The following is a 21,095-nucleotide window of genomic DNA, read 5'->3' as shown; positions in this document are numbered from 1 at the left end:
ATTAAGCAGTTTCACATACAGTCCTGGATTTTCATGAGTAAAACCAACTGAAATAGAGTAAGAATGAAGTACCCTGTGCTGAGGAGCAGGTAGGTGGACATCAGGGAGAGCAATATGCTGAACAGTCTCTCAAAGAGAAACGTGGGGCTCAGTAGCAGCAATACTGGGGAAAAAACTGCAATAATAAGAAGAGATCCATCAGTCACAATGTGCAAAATGTTTCATCCTCAGTAACAAGACAACTTTCCTCAAATCTTGACATATTGTGTACAGAAATTCAATACAGATCATATATGACCCTCTATTTTCAAAAGTTACTTTTGCTAAAGATAATACAATGTTTGGAAAGTTTCACATTCATCAAAAGTAATTTCAGTTCTGTATCATTTTAATTCCCTGTCTTCCCACGTCACAGCCTTTATAACTTCTCATGAACTGATGTTAATAAGTTTTTAAGATGACTCAGAAGCACTACCCTCGAATCCAATCAAACTTGACTATTTAATACTACTCTGATAACCAATTACCAAGGCTCCGAGGACCTCTGGCAGCTCAAAAACTGCAGAGACAAAGCCACTGCTCCACTGGATTAAAGTCCTAGGAAGGCATGGGTTGGAAGGAACCTTAAATATCACCTAGTTCCAAACCCCCTGCCATGGGCAGGGACACCTTCCACTAGGACCAGATTGCTCAGAGCCCCATTTGACCTGGCCTTCTCTCTTTTGTAATTAGATTAGGAACTGGGCTTCTTGAAAAGTGAGTAAAGAGGCAGAAAAACCAGGAAAGATGGCCAGTGCTTGAAGAAGGGAAAGGGAGAAGGACAAGCACTGCTGTGGTGTAATCTTTAAACTTGTTTTTTTTTTAATATTAAAACTGCATATTTATAAAAAGTATGCTGGCAAATAATATTAATGTGATCCTTCATTGCAGTATAGGAACTTGACATTATTGAATCATTCAAAGCTTGCATCAACTGTAAGTCAAAATTAATAATCACTCCAAGGAACACAAAAGATATGGAAAGTACTCCCTTGTGATTATCATCATTGCATCCATTAGTACCTATAGTGAACATATCAATGAAAGAGGTGAGGAGGTTTCTAACTCCTGTGGATCAGTATGTTTTATTTCCCAGCTTTCAGCCTTGGCCACTGCTACAATTACAGAATAAGTGATTTCAAGGGGCTCCAAAAAGGCCCAATTCAAGGAGGAACCTCACTGAAAGTCAGAACAGTTGGAAATAAAATTCAGCATGACAACTGGCCTCTGTGAATGATACTGAACATATCAGATGTGTAGCACTCTGAGTGCTATCATAGATGAGAACAGATGAGTGGCTAGTAGGTGATTATTAGACTTTCTCTTCCATCTCTGATGCAATATATCAGATATTAATCATAAAAAGACCTGTAGGTTTCTGCCTGACCTACACAAACCTCTGTATATGACCCCTGCACGCAGTTGTGACACCAATCTCGTCAAAATTTAGCAAGTTGCTATGCTAAATTCCCACAAATGAAAATTTTAAGACATAATATACATTCATTTACAACTGTCTGCTAATATTAAGAAGGTTCTGAAGAACATGGGAAGCACCTGAATTAATGTTACACCCCCTGGTTTTGCCTCTATGGTTGCAGTTAAGTACACTGTATGAACCATACAGTGTTACAGGTAAAGCCACTTGGACACAGGCCTGCAGGAACCCAGCCATCACTAATTCATTTGCCTGGTTCCTCAAACACCACTCTTTCTCAAAAGAGTAGGTCAAAGTTAACATTTTAAGAGTTAGGCTTCATATTAATCAAGATAAACAGCTGAGAAGGGGGAAAGTTCCCTAGAAAACTTCTGAAGTATGACTATTATTCTGACACAATAATAAAACAGTATTCTTATGAACAAATACTGTTAACTGTGTGTTTCTAGTTGTATAAACACACAGAGATGCAAAAAAAGTTCAGTGACAGTGCCATTCTTCCACAACTATGCAAAAGGACAAAGAGGAGTTGGACCACCTGTAATCCCACCAACCTTGGAAAAATGACAGTAGAGTTTGGTACTTTAATTCTTATGGTATCCCATTTGTGGTACACCCTGGCAACAAGGCAGGTGCTAGTTGTGGGTATAGTAATGACAAGTCATTTCTCTCCAAGAGGAGTATTGAGAGCATGTTGGACTCCTTAGTGTTTTACCTGCTTATTTCTGTGTTTAATTATGGAAAGCAATTTCAGCAAGTACACAAAGCTCCTATCTTGTATCTCATATTCACTTAGAATGATTACTTCCAGTCTGAAAGACTTTGCTAAAATATTCAATACTATGGTGGCAGCAAGTAGATATTTTGAGTACCTACAGTTTACTTCACCCTTAGCTTTATTTTTATCATCACCCACAACAAAGAGAATTTCTAATATACTTTTTCCTCATAACTCTAAACCTCTTTGACTGCCTGAATCATCTCTCAGATGAAAAATGTTTCTCTTTCATCCTTACACAGGAGAGAAATATAACCTTTACACTCAACTCCTGCTCCAGTAAGCCAAGCAGGACTTCATCGATTTCATTGACTTTACAACTGTGAGAAATTCATCCACACAGAGATCCCCATTTAGTTTTAGCAAGCTACAAAGAGTTAGGAGAGCATGATGGAAAGGAAAAAGCTCCAAAGAAAAATGCATTACTAAGAAAGCACTGCTCACACACACTGATCACAATCACTGAACTTAATCTTGAATCCATTTGCTCAAACAGAAGCAGGATTGCTAAAACTGACATGATCTGCTTAAGTTAAAACAATGCCACCAGTACAGGAATGTACAAGACAACGAGCAAGTAGGTAGCATGGGCCACAGTTCTTTCATTGAGCTGTGTTTAATTTCCTAATCTTGAGTTGTAGCAAAAAGCTGCTATCCAACCTTATATGGGATATGTTTAACTCTAAAACAAATCCCACATTTCAGATCACTCAGGGATAAACAATGCTCAACATTTTCTAATGGAGCCCTACAGAAATTACTTTATAACTGAAATATGAAAGGTATTGCTTCACAGGTATTCCAGAAGTCCAGTAACAATTCCATTTGCTGTTTAACAACACTAAGATTTTTGAGTGGTGAAAAACTCATAGACTTACAAATTGTTTTTTTCTTTAATAATTAGATACTATCAGATATCAAACATACACTATCATCATTATTTCACAGGTATTTTGCAAAGCAGCTCTCAAAATTACTTCCACAGGAGTCACTGCCATCTGCTGCAGCTTCAAGTTTACATTGAATTACAGCAACAACCTTTGGTCATTTCCCTGTGTTCAACTGGATTGATGGCAGAACATCTCAGATCACCCATATCCATCACCAAGTGAAACAAAAAGGGAATTTATACCATTATATCCCTAAAAAGAGGTCTTCAAAATACTCAGAACACTCAAAAGATAAAGCTATTTGTAAATCAAAGGTATTTGCATTTTATCACAAACTTACAAAGGAGTAATATTTTAGAAGACTAACACATATCTCAAAATAACTCACTTAGGAAAGGAAACATACAGAAGAACTACCAGCAATCAGATAATGGAAAAGAAGTCGTTAATGGAAAAGTGACATCATATCCCACCCAGTCCCAGACTCCACAAACTGCCAGCATAGAAGTTTGAGAGGGAAGATTTTCTTACCTAGTGTCATCCAGCTAATAATTTGATTCATTACAGGTAATCCCTGTTTGATCTTAAGGCTGTTATGGGTACTGCCCACAACATATGTCGAAAGTGCAACACTGAACATCTAGAAAGAAGAAATCGGGCAAAGAAACACAAAATTAATGTATGGATCTCTGCCATTCCATCCTAAATATGTAGGTATGCTTTAGAGTTGCATAAACACCTCATTTGAATCACCATAAGAACAGGAAGTCAAAGACAGTGTTGAAATGTATAACTTTATATAACCTACAATTACTGGCTTTTTAAAACTTCCATCTAGATTACTTTTTATTAGCATTCTTGTTATTTATTTGTGCTATTTTAGAATAGTATCCACAAGTGACCTGGACCACTGATTTGATAGGCTCTGGTCCTTGCCAACAGTAACTATTTAAACACTCCTGCAAACCACAGAAAACACATGCCCCCAGTCCTTCAAGGGGCACCTGTCCTCAAACAGCAGCCACAAAGAACAAGCAGAGCCTTTGGCTTTGCTGCAGAATCAGGTACAGGGAGAAGGGGAAGGTTCCTGGAAGAAGTGAAGCAGCAGCAGAACAACTTAGAGGTGGCTTTTATGGGATGGAAAGAAGCTGCTGGGTTTTTTGCCCCCCAACTGAATTGACTGAACCACCTCAAGCAGAGCCCTCAGCCTTGCAGAAGTAGAAAAGTTGGAGAGGTTTTTTCTTTGACTAATTCAAGAGACACCATTCAGTCATCAAGTACGTGCAAAGAACCTTTTGAAAATTACCCCATGAGTCAGTTATTTTTGAAAAGTGACAATTATCCACGGAAATGCTTGAGCCAAGTTTTCAATTACTGCTATTTATTCACAACTCTGCAGTTCCACTAAAAGGCAAATCAAGCATGCACAGTACTTTGCAAACACGTGCTTTAAAACTGCATTACCAGATGTAATTGCAGTCGTGGCTTTTTAGTGCAGGCAACTACACCACTCACATCCATCACTTTGTACCATATGAATAGCTGCTATTTCCCTGCTAGACTGCAGTGATACCTACTGGGATCAGCCCAGACAATACATTTAGCACCAGCATTCTTTTTTGACAAGTTTCACAGGTGCTCAGTATCTGCTGCTTCTATTTCATTCCAAGCCACAAGAACATGTACCTTGTATTTCTCTGTGACATCAATAAACAAGGTCAAAACATTAGACATCCAAAAGCTCAGGGAATTTTAGACTTCTGATGTTTAATTTGGACACTTTTGCTGTATTCAGGCCCTTTGACATATCTTATCAAGTTCTGTTTGGTGTCATGAGCTCCGGTAATTCCCCCGATATCCCCTAGACACTGGTGAAGTCACTTTGCACTGACTTTGTGTCACCCTTTGTAATATATCCTGTGCCTTGGAAGACTTGAGATGGCCTGGGAACATTAATAAGCACAAGGAACTGCTGCTAAATCTATGTCAGTGTTCAGGGAAGGGCTCAGCAGGTGCTTTTGAGAATCTGTATTCACATTTTAAGTAATGTTCAAACTGGTCTTGGCTTTCACCAACACCTCCAGGACTGAGGTGGAACTGAGCAGAAATAACTTGGAGAGGCAAACTGAGCTAAGCTAAGAATCTGTCTCCCTTCATCCTTCACAACTCTCTCTGATGTTCAGAGACAATTCCTGAACAACTTAGGAGCAGGTCTCAGATACCCATACCTGCAGGCCATACTGCTACAAAGAAGAAACCAGCGGTGACACCTGCAGTCCCAACACTGCCAGCTGCTCTGGCTGGGAGCTCTCCTAAGCATCAAACATCTTAAGGACCCATAGGGAGAATGGCAGGAGAACCAGCATCATCAGCTGGGCACAGGCTGGTTGAAAACACCCTTCCTGTCCCCTGCTTCCACCAGAATGACATGGATTCCTACTGTTCACTTCTATTTTAAACAGCATGAAGATGTTGCTCTTAGGAACACGGTTTAGCGTTGATCTTGGCAGTGTTAGGTTAATGGTTGGACTTGATCTTACAAGTCTTTTCCAACCAAAATTATTCTATAATTCTAATTGAGAGGAGGAAACTAATCAACTGACCACCTTGGACACACATGAAGTCCAAGCATCCTGGGAATAATAACTTGGTTCAACATTATCAATCAATCAAAACAGCAAATTTTCAGTGGTGTGGCAGAAACTGGACACCATCTATGAAACGGATGGCAAAGAGAAGGCGGTGCTCTTTCCAGCAGCAATTAGGTTATACAGTAAGCACTGCAGCAGTCTAGCTGATGGATTATGAATGGCTCCTGGTTTCATCATTACTGAAGCCTTAATGACCTCTCAGAGATCAGAGAATCAAACAATTGTTGAGGCTGGCTTAGGTTTAATTCACCAGTGACTCCAAACATTAAGTAACAGCGTTATCAGAGGAAGGCATAACCTCTGATGACTGCCTCCAAACACCACTTATGGGGAACTTGCAAAACCTACTTTTAAGAAATCCCTTGTCAGATGCAGAGCAGGAATCTGATTGAGTGTGCTTATCTATTTGAATGCCAGGGGCCTGATCACCATTTGTCACAGCAAAATAGGTATTTTCTCCTGACTAGGGGATTCATCTCACCTTTAAAACTGCCTGGGAGCTGTAATCAAAATTCAGGATCTCAAAATGAGCATTTTTGAAGATTACCCCTTCCTATTCCCACTGAAAGGTCCAACTCAAAGGAAAATATAAAAGTAGAATTAGGGAATTTCATTGACTAGAAATACCAGTATTCTGACAAGCATTTTCCTTTTGTATTCCTGTACATTTCAAAGCAACTAAATGCAACCTAACCTCAAAACAAGATATTTATTTAGAAACACATAGAATACCTCTGTAATGTCCTTTTATCCCTCTACATCTGAATAATCTCACCTCCCAATCCTTTCCTTACACGAAATGTGAATGGTGGATCCCATATTTTCCATTCCCAATTAAGGTACTGAAACAAAAGTCTAATAGAGACTAGTAATTAAATGTCACTACTGTAAAATATCTTCTGATTAAAGGCAATTTGAGGAACTTTATGATGATCTTAAAAGTTGGGAGAAAAATGAAGACGTTACTTCAGGAATAAGCAGGCAGAACATTTTCCTCTAATTAAATATCACTCTGTGAGTGAATTTCCTGATTCTCTACGTTTGCTCAAGAATAGTCTGGCATTACTTTTTTACTATAAACCAATTTCTTCGTCATCATGCAGCAGCTGTGTGGTGAGTTGAGGTTGGCCAGCCGCCTGCTGGGCTGCTCCCTCACTTCCCCACCCAAGGTAAGTTTTTTTCAGGCATTCCAGCAAGAAATCCATTGCTGAGTGTATACTGGAAATTCATGTTTTAAATGCTTAGGAAAGGAACTGACATCTCTTTTCTGCATGTAGGCTGAAAAAATTAAGAGACATCACACCATATTTGACATGCATTCATGCTAAGCTGCTAAAGCCACTTTAAGCATTCATTACTCTTTCCCTTCCTCCTTTCAACCAATCTGAGCTCCATACCTAAATCACTGATATAATGAGTGCATTGCTTTGCTCAGCAAGAAACTCCAGCACACACTTAAATCATAACAGATAAGGCTGGTCCTGAAATAAAACTATTATCTTGTAATAGGTTGAGATAAAAAAAAAGAAAAAAAGAGGACAGCAGGCATGCAAGGTATTATTAGAATCTTAAAGCTCTCTAGAACTTAATTAGCTCCAAGCATGAAAAAAACCTACTTATTTCACAAAGATATAATTCACCTGAAAGAAAACTTAACCAACAGAAAACCAGCTCAATGTCAATCTCACATTGTTCCTTCTACAGCCAGAAACTAGAACTAGGTCAGCCCCCCAAACCAGCAAGCCCAAGTGTGCACATGCAACTACTGCAAAGGTCACTGCAAGGGATATACACAGACCAAAGGCAGGACAAGCTCTCCAAGCAGAGCATCAAAATCTATATGCACATTGATATATCAAGCAATATAATTATGGACAGGATGGGCTTTTGGGAACATAGCATGATGATATTTAAGTATGTGCACATGGTCCTCTTGAAATAGCCAAGGAGAAAACTCTTAGGAACAATCTTTTTTTTCTTGAAAATTGTGGCCTTGGTAGAAATATGTTCTTAGAAGGAAAGTAAAAATTTGCACATAAAAACCCTCTAACATTCAGAATTATTGAAAAGTAACAACTGACCTGATAAAAATATACTTTCAGATCTTCCTTATCTCTGTACTTATTTTCACTTTTACAAAGAGATGTCAACGAGAATAAAGATATCAAGATGGTCAGCAAACCAGCTGCTGTTCTGCAAAAACAAACAAAAGAACAATAAAATCTCAGAAAACATCATCAAAAATTTCTTTTGCCACTGTACACTGTCTTGTTGCACTTGACATCCCACACCAGATTCAACCCCAGGAGCGTTTTGGGTTTCCTAATCTCTCCTGAATATTCAGTGCCTCCAGGTTCCTCTTGCATTATCTAGCCCTGCTTTCATCCCCATGTTTCCTTTCTATGCCTGAGCTGACTCAGGAGCTCCCTGCTCCTACCATACAAGGTTCATTAATGTACTAAAAAGCCCTGACTTGACAGTACCACTGCCCAAGAACAGAAACACCTATTTCTCACTGGCTTCTTGATTTCTCCCTCTTGTATCTTCTCTCCCAGTATCAACTTATCTGCAATATCCTGAAGTGTCACATTTATTTTTAATTGCTGCTTCAAACCATTCCAGCTTCAAAACCCCCTTGAAAAGTTTCAGAGGTACAATGTTGTATAAGAAGAATAAACAGAAAGATGTACAGCCTGGGCAAGGTGAATATACAGAGGTGTCAGAGAGGAAGATTTGCAGGTAATTTAATTCCATTTTGATTTCTAAGCTATGTTCTAAAGAATAGAAAAACCTCAGTTTGGACTAGCAGAAATACATATACATGTATATACAGCTGAGAGGCTGTAACACAGTCAAAGAAAATGTGTGCTGAATATTTCTAATGTGCCCAAGGAATGAGACTAAGAAGGGTTTTCAAAGATAGATGTAAAACACAGTAGAAAATATTGAGGGAGAACGTCAATATTCTTGGAAATATCTGGGCTCATAATTCTACCTGCAATCACATATTGCTGCTCAAATCCCATATTTCACTGAGGACCAGGCATCCTGACTCTGCTGAGGCATGAGATCTTCTACCAGCCAGCAGGAGCCATTGCATCCTAGGGTCAATTCACTTTTTCTGCAGTAACTACAAAGAGACCACAAGCCTAACCCTTCAGGCCAACCACCTGGATTGCATCCAGATATGAGAGAATGCTCCTATGACCAAAGAGTGGCTCACAAGAGGAGAGGGACAGATAAAGATGTACTAGAAAAACAATAAAAAACAACAACTTTAGAAAATCAGACAAGCAATACCAGAAAAGAAGACTCGGGATAGAGAAGCAGAAGTGGAAAAAGAAGAGACACAGAGGAAGAAGAGAGCTCTGCCTACCCTGTTTGTTTTATTTCCCTGAATATCTCATATCTCACAGAGCGCTATTCAAAGACAGACTATTCAAAATTGGGTGGACAAATTCTGAAAGATGCCATCAAAAGTATATGGCTTTTAACTAAATTCTTATTAATTTATGATAGTGCTGTTGACCATATTTACACCCCACTGAAGCTTCTCCTTTAATGATCTCCTTTATTTTCCTGTAAAATGTGCACATTTTTGTGTTGTGAGGAGTGTTTCCCTTGACAAGAAATTACAGAATAACACAAAGACCAAATGGATGTAGCAAAATAATTAAAAGTCTATTCTCACTCTTATTACTGAATAACTGGGGTCTCTATAATCATGTTATTTAAACTCTGACTTTCAACTCCTGTCTCAGCCAGCTTTCAGTAATGCAATTCCTCACAAATACCAAAAGGCAGCCTAAATTTTGAATCAAAGGGAGAATAAAAAATTTAAAGAACAAGATGAGATTCTTACACCAGAGGAATGTTTGGTTCTCTTCCTACAACGGGCATTAATGGAAATATTGCCAGGAGCACACACAGGAGAGTCCAGATCAATGCTTTTGTCTAAAAGAAGAAGGAGGTCATGTGGATAGACAATTGTCTACTCATAAAGAAATATTTCAGTGAGCTGCTAACAGCTACTAGCATCTCCCATAAGCAAAGATCCTGCATCACCAAGGAGTAAAATTAGCTAAAAAAAACCAAAAACCCACAAACAAAAAACCAAAGAGACCATGGGGTCATCGGTATTACAGAACTTCAATTTAATACAGAAAAGAATTTCTTTTATATAGCTGTCAAAATCCTATCAAAGACAATGACAATTAAAGCCAAGTTTACACTTATAAGCACTTTCTCAAAGTGCGGCCTTCACACATTGCAGGCACCAGAAATCTGACAAGTGGCCTTCTAGAAGGAAGGCATAAAACTAATACCTCAGAAGGATACAGCAGTTAATTCATCAGCATTGAGAGAGAATACTCTGAGAATACAGTAACATTATCCAGTCTTTGCATCTATGTGCCACTTGACTTAGCCACCATTATCAATTAAGTAGTTCCTGAAACTCTTTGCTAGGATGAAAAAAAACAACATATCCCAGGTGTTTTATATAACTAAAAATATTAAGAGATGTGTCATGTAAATTTCTCAAGCTCAAGTAAAATTCATATTCCTGAAAGGAAATTTCACACTACAAAACATCATCTGTGCATATCCAGCTTTAAGACAAGTTACTTGATTATTCAACTAGAACAAAAAAAGATAAATTAAACAAATATAAGCCTCCATCTTGGCAGTTTTTGGAAACCAAGACTTAGCAATTTGACTCCTTTTCTCCATCCCAGAACCCTAGGTTTTAGGTATCCCCTGAAATAAGAGATGTTGGCAGCAATGAACAGAAGAAACATCTCTTAAATTTAATATCATGCCACTTCATGAAGGTGGAGGTTTTTTCCTAGGAAAAACAACACAGAAAGCTGCCTCTGAGGAACAGTGTGTCCCAGCTGATTGCAGACAATAACGAGTTGACAACTGCCTTTCCATTATCTTCAATATTTTTTTTCTAATAAATTATCATATTAGTTAAAGGGTGACACTTTCACCAATCATACACATAAACACCATAGTCACTGCAACAGTTTGATAAATGATGTGCATTTCATATGATTGAGTCAAGAATTTCTTAGTCATCAACAACAGAAAACTGATAGCTAAATATAGATACCTCAGATACCTCAAAACAGGTACCTCATAACTCTTAAGCAACTCTTGTTACTTCTGCTGTACAACAGATCCATTCAGATCATCTTAAATTCCCTTGCTTTGCTACATGCAGCTTATGACAGAGATCAGAAAAAGAGCATAACCGAATAAGCATTCCAAAGCACTCCCAACATCCTAAGGATTCAATCCAGCTGTTCACCAAAGCAATGCAATACCTTAGCTTGAATCCACAGCTGTGTGATCACTGGCCAGCCAGCAAAGACAAGAAGGCCAACAGTAAGCGCAGAGCGGTAGAAAAAGCTGAAGACCTAATTAAAAAAAAATCCAAGAGAGGACTGAAAATCAAACACATTAATTCCTCAAAAAGGAAGAATATAAGAAATTAGATACCCTGTTGATATGTAAGGATAAAATACTTACTAGTATTTCAATTCCCAGTATACAAACCAAGAGGAATCCCGCAGATTGACCACGATGAAGCGACAAAACATTTGTGGCAAGGTCTTGAATGACAGGAATTCTGTTCAAAATGATACAACAAGATAAGATTCATTTAAAAAAAACAGAAATAGTGCAGCATCTTACCTTTCAGGGCAAGAATAGGGTCAGAGCACAAAAAGCGTTAGAGGTATTGCTGGTCCTGCCTAGACCCCATGGTTGATGGCCAGATGCTCCTGACCAGTTTTAGATGATGGAAAATCTACTATAAAATCCTCCAGCTTTTTTCCTCCCATATTTGGCACATCTTTGCCAGTGTTTGGACAAGCTTCAGATTATTCACTACCCAAACTGACTCTGAGTACATGAATATTTTTGGTTACGTTGTGCTTAATGTCTGTCATAACTGATGAAACATTCAGAAGCTTTAGAGAGAGAAAAACCTTCCTTGTTAGCTTTTCCTGTGCTTTATGAGACAGCTCATTATCTAACTGCAGTTGGTCTCATTTTCTCTGAATAATACTGAGTTGGTATCTACAAATTGCCAGTAGATCAAGAAAGTAAAAGGAATCTGAAGATAACAAGCATTTTTGGGCCTGGAGTAAAAGGAGACCCAAACAAGACAAATATATTTCAATATGGGAGCACATTCCTCAACATGACTAGCATGTGTTTTCCAAAAGTAGCTGGCATTTCACAGACTTGACACTTCGCAGGATCATTTTGCAAAATAAGGCAGCTGCTACAGGTATTTGCAAAGATTTTAGCACTCTTTTGCAACAGTACTAAAGTTATGTTTTTATGGCAATAGCTTAATTTATTTTTGCTAATAGAAAAGATATCTTCTAGAATTGGCAACTGTATCAGTCAGTTTGGACACTACTCATTATGTCAACTGAAATATAAACCAGAGTCCTTCGGAATGTCTCAGGAAACACTTAATGAAGTTTTCTCCCAAATTTATGGGAAAAAATTTAATTCTCTACAAAAAGGAAGCCCAGAGTTGGTCTTATAAAACAGTAGTAATAAACTGCATTCTTTACTTACTCTTTGACAACTGCATACCATACTGGCACTGGCAAGAGACAGTATATATAGTATGTCCAAGGACATGTTTGAATCAACAGGAAAAAAGTTATCATCATTCCAGCAGAGGCAAAACCATAGAAGAGAACAGTAGATTTCTGAAATACAAACGTTTGGACAAACATTTTTTAACAGCAATAAAATGCTTTAAACTACACTCTATTTTCCATTTGTTAGTTACACAGTAAAACAAATTCTATTTTAACACAGCCACACAAGCTGCCATGTGTCTCTACACAACTCTAGACAAAGTTGTCAGCCAGATTAAAAAAAACCAGCAGGATTTGAAGATCTAATTCTAAATGTGTCTATTCATAAGGTCCTGGAGTAAAATCTGCATGGGAAAGACATACTTGTACAATCTGGAAGCCCAATATATGCAATGTCATTTATGTTCAATGGATACTTGGAATCCATCTGAAGCCAGAGATGCTAAGGGGTTTAGGAAAAAGAAATCTCAAATTTAGATTCTAGAAACAGACTTAATGAGAATATAACCCATCGAGTTCAAGTTCATAGCCTTACAGTCAAAGCATTTAATGAAAATTCCATCAGCACATTTCCTCCTCCTGCTTGAGATATTAGTAAGAGAACTAATTAAATTAAAATATTAAGCATTAACTCCTACCAGAAAAAACCCCACTGCTATTCAGGATCTAGGAACAGTTACAAGGAGGCATGTGACTAACGTTCCACAGGAAAAACTTCCTTCCTCAAAGAACGCACAATTTCAAAATACAACAGAGGACTAGTGCTGCATGGCCCTAAAAGGTAGCATAGCTACAACTCCTTTGATATTTCATCTTAACCTACAGGTACTGCTTTGGGCTTTTCTTAGAAAAAAAATAGATACAAGATTGGACATTGTGTTTTGTGGAGTACATATTCTCAAAGTGAGAACACTCTTAAGGAGAAACATCAAAGAGAGAAGGAAAATTTTCAAATGGATTATCTCAGACAGGCAGGTCAGTCCTTAACCATCAGCAGAAATCCCTTGTTTGTACAAAGAGTAGCATTAAACAGTCACTCTGCATCTGCCTTTTATCTGGTCATTGAACTATTCTTCCCTATTCAGGGACATTAAAATATCAGAAGAATCACTGGTAAGGGAAGATAATGTACAAGTTTAAAATAAACTATTTTATTCGTATTACAACTTGACATAGCAAAGGCAGCTTTAGTGTAGGTAATGACAGACACTGCTTTCTTCTACTCAACTGCTAATTTTTTGAAAGAGTTAGGTAGACAGATACACAACTATGTTAAATATGCTGAGAAGAAGAGACAATCAGCTCACAGTTCACCTAGATGGATTAACATCTTTTCTGACTCCCCCTCCCTGTAACTGATGTACAACTGCCTTGATCTAAAATGACAGCAAATGCAAGTTCTAAATTATTTTTTAAAATAGATCTTTTGCAAGATATACCATTAGCCTAAGAAAAGATATGTCATATAGAAAGCTGACCTAGGGCAATTTTGCTTTAGTAATTTTAAATTTTACATTTGCTGACATATAGGCAGAATGAATATGCATATATATGATATGTACACAGTATAATTTATCACTGAATGAGTAAACACACACAATCAACATTTTATTCCACATAGTGACACAAATACTATAGAGTCCAATATAGTCAGTCATGCATTGAAAGTGGAAAAGAGATTTGCAATTCTGTGAATATTTAAAATAAATTTAAAGGTTATACTTCTTGCTAGGCAAAACAACATTCTACACCAAAAGAAAAAAAAAAGTTGTTTTTTCATACACAGCATAAGAAGCCAAAAACTTTTAAAGATGATATATACAGGATGTGCAGTTTCATTACTCAGAAGCTTCTTGATTTTATAAGGGTGTGTTTTGCAGGAGACTATTTGTCAATGGTAGACTAGTCTCTCAGCAAATTTCTTTAAGGTGCTTCAATATAAGCTATAAACCAAATAACCTCCATATATGAAGCATTAGCCTCACATTGTGATTCTCTAAGTATTTAGGAACACTAAAAAAGGTTCCTACAGAAAAGGGCCTCTTATGAAAACTGAAGAAAAATAAATTCTATAGACAAAGAACTAAGATCTCTTTTTTTTTCTGCCAGTGTCACTAGCATTAAATTTGTCTTCAACAAGTTAATCAATATATGAAATTAAAATCAATGTCAACTAAGAATGCAAATTTTTCCTTAATGTAGTTATTAATATGCCTGATATTCAGCCTATTAATTGCAATTATTTTGTTTGTATCTAACATAACATGCATTCTGGATTATTTCCTCTCAGTTATTTGATGAAGGAACAACTAAATTATGCAGTACAGCACTTATGAATATTTTCCACTTTAATTTTGTTTGAGCATTTTCACTAAAGGTCAACACTATCTCATTTCAGCCAGTAGTAAAAAGTTCAAGATAACATGATAGGAATTTTCTCAGCGTAACATATTGAAGGCAGTAAAGATGTTAAGTGAGTGTTCACTCTCACCTACATTACAAAATAAAACAATTCTTTTTATTCTGAAACAAATGCTTGAAGTTTGGGAGAATTTCCCCTCCCCACAAATGCTTTAACCCCTCTCTAGTGAAATGCTAGCTTTTTGCCTATTCATCTTTTTGACGTCTCTCGTTTTGTGACGAATGACTGAAAATAAATTCTTAGGATTTTATACTTTGTGAAAAATCAAACCATAATAATTAGTCAAAAAGAGCTTCCTTCATCTTTAAGGTCTTCTGCACACTTGCAAATCACAAAAAGCAAGAGAGCACACAATTCTGTGAAACCACAGCTCACCTGCTATCAAAACAGGCTACACATTTTAAAAATGCCATGACTGGACTGCACAGTTTCTGAGAACAGATATAAAATTACCAAAGAGGGAAGGAATAAAATTATTTACATGCTGGGGGTTTTTTTGGCCTTACAGTGAAGAACCATCAATGAAACTGGAAGCCTGAAATCTGTATTCTTCCAAACAATTATTATTACAACAGAGTGCTGTTAATACTGAAAATTAAACCTGGGAAAACTAAACCCAGTTAAATACAGATCCTTTAATAGTTTTAAATCACTATGTTTTCTCACACTTGCATTAGCATCTTAAATGGACAGCTGTAGGAAGAAAAACTGAAGCAGCACACTCAGACTTACACACCTTAGGAATACTGATCCTAGTCACTGGACTTAACAGCAACACCACAGAGGATTCACAGCAGCTGGAAAACTCAACAGCTTGCCAGTTTCCACATTAAGTCAAAAGAAGTATAAGGTATTCAATTTATCCTGCACACAGTCACTTAGCATACATGTAATACTGAAAACTGATAGAAAAAAATAATTGAATGCTTCAAACTTACCTTTTTATTAGCTGGGACAGTCTTGGTCAAATTGGTATGGGCCTTGATAATGACCAAAATCACATAAGTTGTCCAGCCCACAAAACTCACTGCAATGCTCAGACCCAGGAATAATCTATCATAGGTGTGGTAGTAAGACAAGCCTTCCAAAGCAAGGTTAATCAGGGTTTTGCACAGAGATATCTGGAGGCAGACAAAACATTTAAGTAACATATGAGAAGAGTGTGAGCTCCCCATTCCACAAATCAACCTGACAGCAACTGGAGCTCCAGCAGCTCTACCACTCCTGGCACACGTGTCCTCTCCATGCTCAGGGACAGTGTTTTGGCCAGCACCAACTGCTGCAGTGCACACTGCTTGGGACTCCTGCTGGATACCAAATCAGCCATCACCTGGCTCCATCACCATCCTCCCTGGCCATGGCTGGTTAGAAGGTGAATGCCACACAGACAGCACACCCTGAACATCACTTGCTACCAAGCATCCATTTGGTTTTCCCACAAGCATTTGACCGTACACACTCCAGTGTAAATTATCCCCTTAAAAATCAGTCATGTGCTCCCAAAGGCACATTTACACAGGGGGAGGACTATGGATGCAGCTGAAACATGGTCACTCTCCACAGCCTGAAGTATTCCCTGCCTGGGTTTTGATGACCTCCACTTCAGTAGTACCTGATATCACGAGCACCAGCAGTGAACTCAGAGACTCAAAGGGGAGTCCCAGATGCATTTACAGAGCAGCTGCTTGTAGCTCTCAGGACATAAATAATTTGGAAACAAGAAGGGCTGTACCCAGTCTAATCACAGGACCTCACTCAATACCTCCACTGGGGAGACACCATAATAAAGACCGTGGGTTTTCCCATTGTGCCATTTGGGTGTGCTGTGATTTACCCGAAGATGGGAAGCTCATCCACACAATTTGGAAGAGCACAGTAACAAGGTGAACAATGACTACACAACGAAGCTTTCTTATATGTGCAGGTATTCAACTGAGATTCAACAAAAACAAACTCAGGAAAAGGTACAGCAACTACTGAAGAAATCACAAGTCTGCCAGTAGGCAAACTCACCCCAAAAGACATCTATTCTATACAATCCTTCTATTCTATACAATTCTGAGTGCATATTTGCAATGCAAAGAGTTGCAAGGTTCAGGCAAACAATCATGCAAACCCCAGGTTCTAGGAATGGAAGAACCTTTTCTTCATTGCAATACAGGATGCTGAGGATAACCAAGGCACAGGCACAAGTCTGATGGGTGAGTGATCAAGAGTGAACTTGAACACCTGGAGCACTCAAACAAGCAGTAAAATTTACATATAAGCAACAACACAAAATCAAAAGTTCTACTCCTGAAATGCATAGAATGTCTCCTGTCAGTAAATGTAACAGCTAAGTAGAAGTATTAAGAAACCAAAAAGAAATAGATCAAGTTATTTAAGCCGAACGGTTTCAATTTACAACAAAGCAAGTAAAAAGGCATAAAATAGATTTAGCTGTCCTGTCCAAAAAATAGTAATTTATTGCCCCAAGAATCATATTAGGAAAAAAGAACTGAACCCTAACACATAATGGAAGTCTTCCTTGTGCCTGGCAGGTTAAATATAATCTTACATAATCAATATTTTCATACTTTGTAACATAGATGTCAATGACCAAACCACATCTGTTAAAATGAAAGACTTCTTGGTATCATTTAACTCTACAAATTCTTTCTGTGAACATCAGAATACAAGCATTGGCGAACTGCACCCATCAAGTACCCCACCACACAGTGAGTGCTGGCAAATGCTTAGGAAAGTAATACTGGAACTGAGAAGCATAATTCCATGTATGGCTGCCAGTCTGACACACTGAAATGTGAAAGTAAAACCAAGCACAGCTGGGTCAGGTAAAAAAAATAAAAAGATTAGATAAAGCAGGATCCATGATGGGGCAAGATACCAGGCTTTTTTCATGAAACAAGCAGTCTTAAGTAGTGCAAACATGAACTACATTCCTCAGTTTATCTCTCAATTTATCCTTTTCTAGTGTGGAAAATAAAAACACGCCTTGTGTGTCATTATACTATGAAATAGCAGCAAACAGTTTAAGAAAAAACACAACATGTGAGTATTGTTTATTAGAATTGGTACAAAATTGTAAAATTTTGAAGACTTACAGTGGGGTTTTGAGTTAATGAAATGTGTATTATAACGACAAAAAAGTTTTACTTCTCTGTTAATTTCAATTTAAAGAAAAAAAAATATCGACACATAGCAAAACCAGACTTACCGCTTCATCGTACTTCTGCTGCTCAATATACAGTCTTATTTTTTTTAAATAGTTGATCTGTTCAGAAGCAGAAAGTGGTCTGTACAACAATATAAAGAGATATTAACATTTCTCCTTTTCATGAGCAGAAAAAATTAACTTTGTAATTAAAATAATTATTCTGTAATGAAACCAATATATTCTGAACGTCATTAGAAGCAATTAGGTAATTGAGACTAATCTATTCCTCTGCATTCATCTTCACATGTGTCAACACAGCTGCTTTTTAACTTATCTCAAAATTGCTGCATTAATAGACATTAATGTAGCTGATCCCATCTAATACTGCTGAGAACTGTCTCCCTTGTGCATTATTATTGACCACTGCTCTGGACAGGAAGCATGGCACATAATTAAATTGCTTAATTTTTCTGACTTGAATATGGCTGTAAGCAGTTGATAAGACAGCACTGAGTGATTTGCTCACATTCTATGTTAACAGTAGATGATACCTAACAATCTTCTTTTTGAAAAGTATGACCATGTCTCCTGTTACTCAAGGAGCTATTAGCTGAGCAGGGGATAACACAGTTACCTGGCTACACTGAGGTCAGTGATAAAAATCTCTTGGATTTTGATGAATCTGATCATCAGCCTAAACAACTGCTACCATTCTTCCCTTACAGAAAGCAGCAACCAGGACAAAAAAGCCAGCCAACCAAACTCCACTAAATGAAGGGAGAAGGAGCTGTTTCTCCTGTACCATTTTCTTTCCATTTAGGAACAGCAGCAGGCCTGAGAATCCCAGACCTACCCTGAAAAAGTTATAAGGCACATAAGTTATATGGATAAGTTATAAGCCATAACACAGTCTCTGTTGTTCTTGGCACCACAGCAAACCCCCATGGGCCACAGCTCTCTGACAGCCAGGGAATTCATACTGCAGGTTCCCTTCACACATGGCAGTGGCACAGCACCAGCTCTCAACATCCATGGCACAAGATAGCCCAGTTGCTTGCCTGCCTGCCTCTTCCCATGCCTCATTCACAACCATCCACCTCATGTTTCAGGCAGTACCAAATCAGGTCACACCCACCATTTAAATCATCAGCAGCTGCCCATGTGGTCACTCAGCTGAACCACAGGGGCAGGTCTTGATTTCAAGCAGCTGCTGCATGGAAATGCTCATTCCTGCAGCTCCCAAACAGCCATCAATCACTTTTGCCTACAACCCAGCCTATAGGCTGACACAGCACTTAACAGATACATCAGCAATACATACACACCATCCTTTGAGCCATGAAATACATTGCAAGTATTCTGTGCCTGAACAACCTGAATTGTAGTAGTAGTAACATCCTGGTATATTGTGATGCTATTTCATTAAGTTCAGAGCAGAGCAGTATCATGCAGGAATTTTCCAAAACACTGAATAATTGGAACAGCAATTAACCTTACTTTTGAGAAGAGTATTACCTGTATAGTACCCTGTATCAAGAAAATGTTTATCTCTTCAATCTAGAAAAGAATTGAAGGGTGGTATGTATAAACAAGTAGGAGGAAAGAGGTCCCATGGAAAAGGAAAAAGGGATAAAAAGATAATCACAAGGTCATGGTAAGAGTTTGATCACCTTAACTTTGAGGGGAAAACAGAGGATTTTAGAAACCAGACTTGAAAAATAGCAAAGAGAATGTTGGTTGTTTCTGCACATTCGTGATACATCTCTATGGAAGCCAACCTTACACCTCCAGAGGCTGAGGGCTACAATTAGAAACAGCTCCTAAAGGAGGCAAACCAGACCCCAAGCTCTGCCTCAAGGAAATCTGTGGCTTTCAGATTTTGCTAAGTTGTTTGGTAGGGGAAAGGGAGCAAAACATCCACTCAAGATGGGAATTTCACCATGTGTAATAATAGGAGGAGGAAAAGTAGGAGAGGAAAAAAAAACAGGGGGAGGAAAAAATAAAAGATATCTTAGCTTTTAGGTAAGAATTTTTTAACAATGTGGAATAAATATTCAGAAACTTTATTTAGGACTTAAACACATTCAAGTTGTTCCTATGTTCCCTGGCTCATTTTTATTGTTTTACACATACTGTTATCTGCAAATTCTATCCTTGTCAAATTCAATGCAAATTTCTTCCAAGCCAAAATCATATTTTACTTCATATCTTTAGTCATTTAGCTATAACCCACTTATTATCCTTTTATTCTCACTGAATCCTTATATTATTAATGAACAATAGTCTTCACCTATTCCTTCTTAGAGGACAGCACCTAGGATCTCTGTACATGGATGGTGTAACAGAATAAACGGGGTTTTCAAACAGTAAAATTTTGACTAAGTCAAACACTGAAAGCAATTATTTTGTCAAACTGGGTTACCATTAGCAGGTGCATTGTTAATTTTCAATAGCTAACATCATAACACACATATTACCTTACTTCCATATACATAATTTTCAAGGTTGCATTTACAATTGTCTAACAATTGCTTTTGTAAAATTTATGAATTCACCAGAAACTAAGGACTATTCATATATTACTATGAAAATGCAAGGAATTATCATCTTAAGATGTTTTTTATCTCTGTATTAAACAAAAAAGAAAAGAAGTTATTAAATATTTTTGTATTTTTTACCAGTTTAAAAAGGCTATCAAATATGCTGATAATTCATCAATTCAAGAATGGGCATAGGTCACCATTATCATCCATTGAGGATACTGATTCACTTCCTGAAGCTGACAAAGTAGATGAGAGATTTAAAAGAAATCTAGATGTAGCAGAAAGCATAGACAAATATGAGCCATTAACAGAAGTGGAAAGTTGCCCATGAAAAAACTCATGGACTTCAGAAATGGTGATTCTATAAAATCTACAAGACTTACCAAAAACCAAGACCACAGAGAAAATTTAAATCTGAGAAGTTAAAGCTTGATCTGTGTGTAGCATCACTTGATTTTAACTTAAACTATTTTAAAGATCTCCAGCAGAAGACAATGTTAGGAAATAATAAACTGATCAGAACTTTTCCCTGTTGCAGAGCATCCCAG

The 21,095-nt window shown here is 37.7% G+C and overlaps 1 protein-coding gene across 2 annotated transcripts in view; it reads right to left on the bottom strand.

The window, feature by feature from the left end:
• The window catches only part of PIGN (phosphatidylinositol glycan anchor biosynthesis class N), a 99,687-nt gene that overhangs the window by 22,256 nt on the left and 56,336 nt on the right, over positions 1-21,095 (bottom strand). For both annotated transcript variants that reach the window (XM_058032914.1, XM_058032922.1), the window contains exons 13-21: positions 18,065-18,143; positions 15,786-15,968; positions 12,397-12,533; positions 11,332-11,431; positions 11,127-11,219; positions 9,659-9,750; positions 7,878-7,989; positions 3,677-3,785; positions 73-175 (exon numbers count right to left, since the gene is read on the bottom strand). In XM_058032914.1, coding sequence (XP_057888897.1) covers positions 73-175; positions 3,677-3,785; positions 7,878-7,989; positions 9,659-9,750; positions 11,127-11,219; positions 11,332-11,431; positions 12,397-12,533; positions 15,786-15,968; positions 18,065-18,143 — 1,008 coding nt within the window. The remainder of the gene's footprint in view (positions 1-72; positions 176-3,676; positions 3,786-7,877; positions 7,990-9,658; positions 9,751-11,126; positions 11,220-11,331; positions 11,432-12,396; positions 12,534-15,785; positions 15,969-18,064; positions 18,144-21,095) is intronic.

The sequence above is a fragment of the Melospiza georgiana genome, chromosome 1, assembly GCF_028018845.1.
Source record: "Melospiza georgiana isolate bMelGeo1 chromosome 1, bMelGeo1.pri, whole genome shotgun sequence".
Taxonomy (NCBI): Eukaryota; Metazoa; Chordata; class Aves; order Passeriformes; family Passerellidae; genus Melospiza; species Melospiza georgiana.
This window is presented reverse-complemented; position numbering and strand designations above follow the sequence as displayed.